Source organism: Primulina eburnea, chromosome 1 (genome assembly GCF_022965805.1).
Source record: "Primulina eburnea isolate SZY01 chromosome 1, ASM2296580v1, whole genome shotgun sequence".
In the NCBI taxonomy this organism is placed as follows: Eukaryota; Viridiplantae; Streptophyta; class Magnoliopsida; order Lamiales; family Gesneriaceae; genus Primulina; species Primulina eburnea.
This window is the reverse complement of record NC_133101.1, coordinates 61,495,717-61,506,532: the sequence shown is the minus strand read 5'-3', so window position 1 is coordinate 61,506,532 and position 10,816 is coordinate 61,495,717. Positions and strand designations below refer to the sequence as shown.

Sequence of the window (10,816 nt, the reverse complement as noted above, 5' to 3'; positions counted from 1 at the left end):
AGTTTTCCCATAGGGTGTTTGGTGCAAAGGAATTTGAGTTCTCCTTGCCCTTGTTCCCGCTGGGTGTGATCCTCCACCAGTATGGAAATCAGTCTGAGATTCTCTCATATTTACATTATGAGATCCCATACTTTCCCTTAGTGGTTCCTGAGAAGATGACCAGGTTATTGCAGGTGGTGTTTCACCTACTGCTGTATTCATCTTTAGATCTACTACTTTGAGATTTGCGAAAGATTCCGCAAGTTCTTGTAGATCCTCCAAACCAATCCTTTCTAAAGTTGTCATCAGATGAATTTCTTTTCTGAGACAGACTTGATTAGATTGATCATCTTTTCTTCTTCAGTCAAAGGTTTTGACACCACTCTGGCCTTCCCTTGTTGATGTAACAAAGGTTCAGTGCCAAAAGATGATGGTAACCATCCTCCTGAAGTTCTTCTACTAGAACTTGGTTGTTGTTCTAGTTTCTGAATTCTTGTTTGAATATCCTTTATTAATCCCAGAATTTCTTCTTGGGTTTCAAGGATTTTCTCAACTCGTTGCGGTACAAAATACAGCATATTGCCATAATTTTGGACTGTCTTTTGAATTTCTCTAAGATCTAAAGAGAGCTTAGAGGAGTCTGGAACTATCTCCAGAAACTTATTATTTTGTATCATAAGTTTACCTGAGATTTTACCTGAGGGTGCAGTAGCTTCCCTTCATAAATCTGCTGTCTATACAGATCCATTGTTCTCTGAAGAATTTCTTTTGAGTAGATTTTGAAGTATGTTTTTTCGGTTTTTTTTTTTTTTTAAACCTTGTAAACGCATACCTTTTGTGCTGAGTTCAGTGAAGCATGTACTTCGCTGTAATTCTTGCTCTAATTGAATTATTTCTAGCGAAATAAGTTCAATTTCGAACTGGATGGTAGTTCCTGGCATGTTTAACAGATCAATGAAGATCTGGTTTTTTCGGCCTGTAAGGGTCTACCTTTTGTGTATGCAAGGTTTTGCAAACACTGCTGTCTTTTATCAGGAGATAAATTTCCTTTGTTCTCCTGTTTCTGATATCTAACAATAGTTAGATAAACTTGTGTATATTCCAAAATATTGGAATAGTTCTTGTATATTATTTTTCTCGAACTAAAGTTCGGATTCATAATTTTCGAAATTCTCCTTCTCATACATTTAGTTGCTAGTAATAATAAAATTTTTGTGTTTGAAATAAATCAACCATGCTCTGATACCATTTGAGACAACGCGGGATCACTTAAGATTTAAATAGGGTTAAGGGTATTTTTGGGTTTTAAAATTGTTTTTATCTTTCTAGGGAGCTAAAACAAAAATGGGTTTGGATTGGAGACTGACCCCCAATTCTCCCTATATATAATAAACATCGACATGAATGATATCTAATTGAATGTATTTTACTCGAAATAAGTATATGTACAATGAAAATATATTTTTATTAATCATTTTTTTAAATAATGATGGTGGAAATAATTTATAAATAATTCACTAAAAATCTTTATTTGAATTTCATTAATTTATCAATATTGCGAGCGAGTTGGTAAAGAAACAGCTCAGACGCACCGCCCTCGTTTAAACCAATATCCAAACATGTGAAAAAAGAGCACCAAAAACATCAAAATTCAACAGAACTAGACATCGTCTACGGCAAGTTTTGAATCAAGAAGAGAGAACTCCTGGAAGAATGCCTTGAAGTGTTCATAAGAATGCTTTACATCATCAACTGCACACATTTCTCTAATGCTATGCATCGAGAGTTGTGGAGCTCCGACATCAACGGTGCGGATGCCAACACCACTCGCCAAAATGGGACCAATTGTCGAACCACATTGCATATCGTTCTTGATTACAAAATCCTGGATTAAAAGGGTCTTATATAAGAGCTACGAATGCATCAATCAGTTTGTTGGCAGAAGTATGCATGACAATTTTGGTTTTTCCGATAGGAAGAAACAAGTTCCACATATTTAACATTGGACCGGGTCCATCTATCCAAGTGCAATGTTCGAGAGAGATATAAGCACGAGGACTATTGGACTCGATCTGATGTAGAATTATTCAAAACAAGTGAACATTCAACTACGATCATAATTGTAAGTTAGCACACACTATTCTCAATTTGTTTGCTCACCACTGGCACCGCCTAGGAAATATCAAAGTAATATGATTTGTTTATAGAATCTGCCAAACCTGAACAGGAAGTTTGTGCTTGTTAGCAATCTCCCGAAATGTGAAGGAAGTTACTGCATTAGTTGCATATCTTTGGTTTGCATTGTGTTTGATGACAAGCCCGCCATGCATCTTGGGCTGGTGATTTTCTTCGTGTCGGTCCTGATTAAAAAAAGTAAAACAATGTGAAAATAAAAAGAATTTGTATACCTACTTTGAGATAGAGCAATGGGAACAAGTACCATGTAATTCGGATGCAAGGCATGAGCCATGTCAGCTGACACTAAGAAACTCTTTTGAATAGCGATTGGTAGAAACTTTTTAAGAAACACGATGAAAAAACAATTATCAGTCAATAAGAACAGTGGCAGGAAAAAAAATAATAAAACAAAATTTCAAGCAAACCAAAGGGAATCAGGAATTGCAGAAGATTAATTTCAAAATGTAAAGAAACTATTCAGTGCCAATGGAAATTCAAACAAGCCGAAAGAGTAATGACTAAAAACTAGAAAAGGAGTAATGTAATTATACCTTTGTATCTGAGTTGAAAGAACTAGTTATTCGCGATAAAGCATCGAGCATGACTGGGGATCCAGCTCCTTGTGCTGAATTAGAACCAATCTCCTCGTGATCAAACAAGGCCACCATTCTTACTCCGGTCTCATTTTCGAGAGTGCTTTCAGATGATGAAATATCTATGAGAGCCTAAATCAAAAATCAAGCAAAACAAATATAACCAGATGGCCGCTTTTGCAAAACTGCAGTTCCTGGTTAAAATGGAAGCTTACAAAGCAAAAGACAATGCAATAACTTTATAACATGGCCAATCAATTAATCCAATGCTGGAATAATTTGTTCCTCCTTGGAATAACTTTTGTTGATGCTTGTGCTAGTGTCATACTTATCACAAGCCTTGTTTTATTGAAGATATCAGCATAATGTTCTATAAAACAAAACAACAATGTTATTCAAGTCAACATGTGAGCATGATACATATACCTTCAGCGAACAAAATGACATGCAGAGGTTATCAAGCCTTCCGGAGAAAATAAATTCCTTGAGCGCACCAGCAATTATACTATGCTGAGTATCACAAGCTTGCAACTCAAAATCACATATATCATCTGGTTCACAGCCAGCCTGAGCAGCAATCAGCTGCAGTACAGTGGAAGAAGAAACAAAACATCGCGATCAAAGCATATATTCAAGATGTCTTTAATAAAGATAAACAGGGAGTAACCGCAATATTTAAGAATTTGAACTTCCGCCGTGATATTCAGTCGATGAAGAGGCAAAAGATTCTACAATCAAACAAGACATAATCAGAACCTGTAATAGAGGGAGATGATGCTTTGGATTGCCAGAATTAGTTTCATCCTCAAACTTCTTCCCAACAAGTGATCCAGCTTCAACAGAACCATTTTCAGCAGTTGATTTAATCAGTTCAGCCTGAATTATGGACACCATATGTAAGAGAATCATACCAAGATGAAGTAAAGTAGCCATGTTTTTAATATTATACCATTTTCCATCAGGCCTGTCATATCTTGGCAGAATAACAAAGAAACAGAAATATTTAGTTAAAAACGAAGAACTGATTCATAATGCATGAGCTTCAGTTTTTTGAACCAAAAGTTAAAAGGGGGTGTCATGATGTGATAAATCCAGTCCCTGTTTCATGTTGACATTTCTCCCTTGTATGATCTCTTTCTGCACATTTATCAGCCTCAGACCTTGTCCATACATGCTTATTTTACACATATCGAGACAAGAGGTCAAACTAGGAATTTCCAAGAACCACAATTGATTTATTCTATCTCATTATGCCCACAAGTTTACATCAGCAATCAAGATGATTACATTTCACTTCTTTGAGAAAGTGTCGACTGCAACTCCCTATTCATCACAAGAAAAACCAGCTTCAAGAGAACAATTACGAGCCTTTTTCCAGCTTTATGATTCTCATCTGTTCAGCGATGTCTAGCCCTTGTTGACATGTATAATTTGATTAGTGCTAAAACGGATAAAGCTTCATCCCTACAACATGACCTCCTGTTCATTATTTAGAATGTAATATTCTCACAAATAGTAACTCTCTTGATAGTATAACCTGATATTTACTAAATCTTCCATACGATGGTAGTCGAGAGGCTTATCAGACTAGCAAATATTGTACGTTGATGTTCCAAATCAGGAAATAAACTAAAATGGTCACAAGACATAGACAAAGATGGTCGCGGACAAAAAATGCAAAGAGATATGGCTAATTACATCTTTCATGTGAACCACGAAAAGTATCTAATTTGTAGTAAGCAATCTAGAAAAGTACCTTAACCGATGTGGCCAAAATTGGAGCTAAGTGACTCTGAGTGTTCACCTTGAATCCATCATTAACACCCCTATAATACAAAGTAAACATAATGAACAAACGCATTCACACTCTGGGATCCAATCAAATGTGAATATTTCCTGCTGAAGCACCTATCCAAGTGAATCGCCAGAGTCGGGATTCGCATAATGGGCTCGTCAATTCTGACAAGTTGGTGAGTGTATGTTTCTGAGCCATCCTTTTGCTTTCTAATTATTACTCTTCCAGCAACAGACAAGTCACGATCAAACCATGTGTGCCATAAACCGCCACCATAAGTTTGCACACCAACTTCCAAGTACCCACCTTTTGATACCTGAAATGACCATGATTCAAAAATTTTAGAGCTCTAACTGCGACCCTAATTACCGAACAGTGGAAATATAAATGCAAACCAGACAACACAAGAAAGTAAATACCTTGGAGACTGGTTTTAATTTCAGGCAAGGACTATCAGTGTGAGCACCGATTATATAAATTCCATTTCCAGCCACATATCTATAGCACAAAATCATTTACTGTCATCCACTCAATCCGTGTAAGAATTTATATTACATGTAATTTGCTACTTCGCACATGGGCCATGGCAAAAATTAACATGACACGATATTATTGTGATGGATAGAGTGATTTGAGATCAACCGGGATTTGATTTCAAAAATAAATCACACTAGCTTGGTAGTTCGTATTAATGTTTGTATAAAGACCGGAAAAAAATTAATACACCAAATAATCTTTAAAAATTCTCTATGTCAATGGCAATTAATCTATACTGGAGGAAAAGGTCAATAGCAACAAAACTTCCACAGCTTATAATAAAAGTAACCTAGGATAATAATTAAACTATAATTGTGGGAAAGAAGCATAATTGACATGAAACAATAAAGGAAAAAAACATATGGAATCATAAAATGCATACTTTTGACCAATTGCAAAGGCAACGATAGTTGAATAATTCCTGGTGAAAAAATATTTCTTTCCAGCTTGTAATTTCCATTCCTCCCTCTCTGATACTTGCTCGAACCCTGCGCTTCTCAATCTCTTCTTGGCTTCATCTAATGAATAAAATCACAATAAAATAACTCGTTAATTACAAGAGAATAAATCATCAGTAAGTAAAAACAATTGATTTACAACACCAAATCTTATTATTATTCAACTCCATATTAGTCATGAAAGTAGCCAACCTTGATAAACAAAAAATCATGAGTTTCAACTTAAAAAAAAAAAAAAAAAAAGAGCCGTCAAAGCACCCCAACATATGACTAATGAGTAAAAATAAGATAAACACACTACAGCCAGAACCAAATAACTCCTCAATTTTGTCGATGAGAAAATCTTGTCGAATATATTCGCTTTTCGAGATTAAAAAAAAGTAAATCTTTGGTAATCACAGCATCCTGCAAGTCATATATTTTGGGTTTTGGATTAAAACAAAAATAATGAATATCGAGTACATTACCGACGGCGTGAAAAGCTGTAGGGGAAGCATTCAAGAACTCCACAAGATCCTGTGCTACTGATTTCTCCATTCAATAGGGTTCTCTTCAGATTTGGCACAGCCCGACTTCTCTAGTGTTTATGCGGTCTTTAATAAAAAATAAAATAAAGTCCAAAGCTATCAATTTGCCAAGTCATTTGCCGAAATTGCACTCTCAAAACCTAATTTTTAATCAATCAAATTAAAAAAAAAAACATGCTTTTAAACTTATAATAAATAAACTAATTTTTTAATGCATAATATATTTTTTCATTCAAAAAATAAAATAACTAGAGCTATAAAAAAATAATATAATATTGATTTCATTATTTAGGCAAAAACTTGTGTGAGTCACGGGTCGTATTTGTGAGACGGATCTCTTAAAATGTATTATTTTTTATGCTAAGAGTATTATTTTTTATTGTGAATATAGGTAGGATTGACCCGTCTTACAGATTATAATCCGTGAGACGGTCTCATATGAGACCCACTCCATTATTTATTAACAAACGATATTCTCGGTGGTATTGTTTGTCATGAATTGTAACGTGACTATGAATTATGATAAGAGAATAAATGTTGAAAGAAAATAGAGTATATCTTCTCTTAGACAAATCGATCTGGTCTGTATTTATAGCGAATAGATAATATTTTTATTATAAATATATTTTTTCAAAAATTAGATCGATCAAAAATCTGTCTAACAAATTGAATTGTGAAACAATCTCAAATGCGTAAAAAAAATAAGGAATTCACCACAATAATCAATAAATCTAAATGCTACTTGTTAAGATTTAGTAGTCTATAGCAAGGTTCTAAAAAACATGAAGCGCCCCAAAACGCGGATATCGAGTTCCAAGCTTAAACGATATTAGCACATGCTTAATCGTGAAAAAACGTTTTTAATTTGTAGTGTAATTGTAATTATCTTAGACTAATAAATAGATAAAATAATACATAAATATGATAAATTTAAATCTGATTTATTAATTCTTATATTTATAAAAGTATAAAAATCTCAAAATTGCAATATTTATTTGTTTTTGCAACTAGACCACATTAAAAAATGCTAAATATTTGTGAAATCATTATCAAATATGCTTAATCATAATTAAAAATAATAAAAAACATATAAATTATAAACCTAATTTAATATTTTAAATAAAAAAACATATCTGCAAAATAAAAGTTTTAAAAATAAAAAGATGTGATTAATTGTACTTAAGCACACTTAATTAAACTCATTAATTACGCTTAATTCGGTCAAACTACATTTTAACCTCTTTTTTCCTACTTTTGTCCAAAACGAGGCATTTTGTCGAGCTTCAAGATTAAGCTCGCTAAAGCGGATTTTAAGCGGACTATTTCGAACACTGATCTATAGAACTTTAAGTATATCTAGAAGTTTAAAATTAAAATTAAAATTAAAATATTATAACTTGTCTAGTGTTTATTCAAAAAAAATATATACTTAATATTCAAATTAAAAATGGTCCCACACAGCAAGATACGGCTCAGCCAAAAAAATCTTACAACGGGGCAGAACCAACAGAGTCAAGACTGGTCTCTGACTGTCCCTTCTCTCTTTCTTTTGGTCCGGCCCATGGAGGGCATCAGTCCCTTGGTCCACTCTCTAGTGGATCATCTTTCGCTCACATTACTCTTAAATCACAGAGTTTTGAAAGCTGAAGTAATTGAATGAAAACTTTTTTTTTGAAGTTTTCTTCTCAAGGAGTTCTGTTAAATTCAATTTGTATCGTACGAGACACGGGAGGTCAGCCAAATTGCAGTCCACTTTGTACTTTTGCTAACGAAACCAATCAGTCATTTTAGAAAAAAGAAGGGAACTTCTCCCGTAGGAGGCAGTAGGAACGAATGCTTGAAGCATGACACTGCCAACTCCCAGTTCTTTCTCTTTTTTTTTAAAGTCATAATTAGAATGAAGATCCGAAGTTGGTTTGATGGAGTGAATTAGACTTTTCATTTTTTATGAAACAGTCCAGCTGATTTTCGAGTTGACTAATGATAGTCCGGAAAAAACTCCGCGAAAGATGTAATATTTTCCTTCTTCGTTATGAATATTTTATAACACGATATTTGTGATATTTACGTGGCCATACATGCTATGATTCGGAAAACAACATATATGAATTCAAATAAGAGCCACTTGTCATTGACAATCTTTTCTAAACCTCCTCTCCGAGGCAGGGCACATAGTTCAAAGCATACTCCCATACCACCTTCTTTTATTTTGCATCTATCCGCAATCTAGATCAACATTTTGCATCATCCGACGCGCATAAATCCAAAAAACATGTCCATTTTCAGGCCATAACGCATTTTTACTTTTTCGTATCTATCCCCCACCTCCTCGATATATCCTCGTTCCGCCACCTTCTCATGCGCATTTGCACCACACTCTAGAAATTTGACGTGAAAGACCAAGAACAATGGTGGGTTTTGAAAGTAGTTATGTTGAAACATCTCCTTCGAAAGAAAGGAGGACTCTCGTGGGATACGATGAGCCCGAAGGAGTGGATATCAGGGGAAGGTACGACGCGGAGTTTGATAGGATTCTTACGAAGGACGCCATGCAACTTGTGGCTGATCTGCAGAGGGAGTTCAGGGGACATATTAAGTATGCGATGGAGTGTAGAAAGGACGCGAAGGTGAGGTATAATAGTGGGGCGTTGCCGGGTTTTGATCCGGCCACCAAGTACGTGAGGGAAGGGGAGTGGGTTTGCGCGCCGCCGCCGTCGGCGGTGGCTGATCGGAGGGTGGAGATTACGGGGCCCGTGGAGAGGAAGATGATCATCAATGCACTCAATTCTGGAGCCAAGGTTTTTATGGTGAGTCGAGTCACATCCAACTGTATGGATGATTATATGTTAAACCTTTGATTGATTTATTTATTTTTAATTTTTTTTTATGGATAGGCTGATTTTGAAGATGCTCTGTCACCAAACTGGGAAAACCTTGTACGAGGGCACGTAAACTTGAAGGATGCTGTGAATGGGACCATAAGCTTTGACGACAAGGCCAGAAACAGAGTCTACAAGCTCAATGATCGAAACATAGCCAAGCTTTTCGTTCGACCCCGAGGCTGGCATCTCCCTGATTCTCACGTTTTTGTCGATGGAGAGCCTGTCACCGGTTGTCTACTTGATTTTGGCCTTTATTTCTTCCATAACTGGTCTGCGTTCCGTAGGAATCAAGGCGAAGGATTTGGACCCTTCTTCTATCTCCCAAAAATGGAACACTCCAGGTGAATGAGACTCATTCCGACTCTTTTTGAATGTCATCCTTTTACTCAAGAAACCTTACATAATTGCATTTTTGTGTTGAGTCAGGGAAGCGCAAATATGGAACAGGGTGTTCGAGAGAGCTGAAAAAATGGCTGGAATCGAAAATGGCAGCATAAGAGCTACTGTTCTGATCGAAACACTCCCGGCGGTGTTTCAAATGGACGAGATTCTATACGAGCTGAGAGATCATTCGGCAGGCTTGAACTGCGGCAGATGGGATTACATCTTCAGCTACATCAAGACGTTTCAGGCTCACCCTGATCGCCTGCTGCCTGACCGAGTTCAAGTCGGCATGACACAACACTTCATGAGAAGTTACTCCGAGTTACTCATCCGAACATGTCACCGGCGGGGAGTCCATGCAATGGGAGGCATGGTATGTGTAAATTTCATGCTAGATCCCCATGGATGCAGCCTTTGGGCATTATTAACCGGATTATTATTGATTCGTCTGTATAGTAATTTGATTATTGAAATTTGTGAACATAATATCAGGCCGCTCAGATCCCAATCCGAGAAGACCCAAAGGCAAACGAGGCCGCACTTGATTTAGTCAGAAAGGACAAGCTAAGAGAAGTGAAAGCAGGGCATGATGGAACATGGGCAGCTCACCCAGGCCTAATTCCGGCCATCATGGAAGTCTTCACCGACAACATGCGCAACAAAGCCAACCAAATTCACTCCATGAAACGTGAAGACGCAGCCCACATCACCGAGGCCGACCTCCTGCAAATCCCAAGAGGCGTCCGGACCATGGAAGGCCTCCGTCTCAACACCCGAGTGGGGATCCAATACATGGCCGCATGGCTCACGGGCACGGGATCCGTCCCACTCTACAATCTCATGGAGGACGCCGCCACGGCTGAGATAAGCCGAGTTCAGAACTGGCAGTGGCTGAAATACGGAGTGGAGTTGGACGGCGATGGGCTCGGCGTGAGGGTGACCGGGACCTATTCGGGAGGGTGGTGGAGGAGGAGATGGGGGAGGATCGAGAGGGAAGTTGGGAAGGAGAAGTTCAAGAAGGGAATGTATGTCGAAGCTTGCAAGATCTTCACAAGACAATGCATTTCAGCTACTTTGGATGATTTCCCTGACCCTTGATGCTTATAATCAAATTGTCATCCACCATCCCATGGGATCTTCCAAGCTTTAGATTACTTTCTTCATGTTCTTATTTGTACCACTCGTCTTCTTCCACGAATGTTGCGAGTTAATAATGTGTGTGTTTATTGGTATGAATCAATATATCCTTGCATTTTTCGATTTCAAAATGGAATATATAGTTTATTACTTTTTTGAAATTGAAATACAATTAATCGAATTATGAAATAATAATCGTGATAGATGATCATCTCTTAAATAGTAATCGTGGTAAATTGATGAGTTTTAACGAGGAAATATCACTTATTTTGAAAACCAAAAAAAGCATAAAACCCATACTTGGATTATTCATGAAAAGCGATGAAGGTGAAGGAGTTGAACGGCA

The 10,816-nt window shown here is 36.8% G+C and overlaps 2 protein-coding genes across 2 annotated transcripts; one reads left to right on the top strand and one right to left on the bottom strand.

The window, feature by feature from the left end:
* Positions 1 to 1,474: 1,474 nt before the first annotated feature.
* LOC140837802 (probable aspartyl aminopeptidase) lies at positions 1,475 to 6,163 on the bottom strand. The gene is made up of 11 exons (XM_073203910.1): positions 6,008 to 6,163; positions 5,465 to 5,600; positions 4,965 to 5,043; positions 4,659 to 4,861; positions 4,507 to 4,576; positions 3,507 to 3,626; positions 3,177 to 3,332; positions 2,709 to 2,882; positions 2,420 to 2,494; positions 2,199 to 2,339; positions 1,475 to 1,864 (listed from the first exon to the last, which is right to left on the bottom strand). Exons 1-11 carry the CDS (start codon positions 6,075 to 6,077, stop codon positions 1,640 to 1,642), a joined length of 1,449 nt encoding a protein of 482 aa, XP_073060011.1. The 5' UTR covers positions 6,078 to 6,163; the 3' UTR covers positions 1,475 to 1,639.
* Positions 6,164 to 8,250: 2,087 nt separating this feature from the next.
* LOC140813591 (malate synthase, glyoxysomal-like) lies at positions 8,251 to 10,559 on the top strand. Its single transcript, XM_073172173.1, is given in 7 exon segments — positions 8,251 to 8,874; positions 8,962 to 9,290; positions 9,376 to 9,706; positions 9,826 to 10,270; positions 10,273 to 10,310; positions 10,312 to 10,419; positions 10,421 to 10,559. Coding segments are annotated over 7 exon segments (1,713 nt in total). The 5' UTR covers positions 8,251 to 8,475; the 3' UTR covers positions 10,484 to 10,559.
* Positions 10,560 to 10,816: the final 257 nt, after the last annotated feature.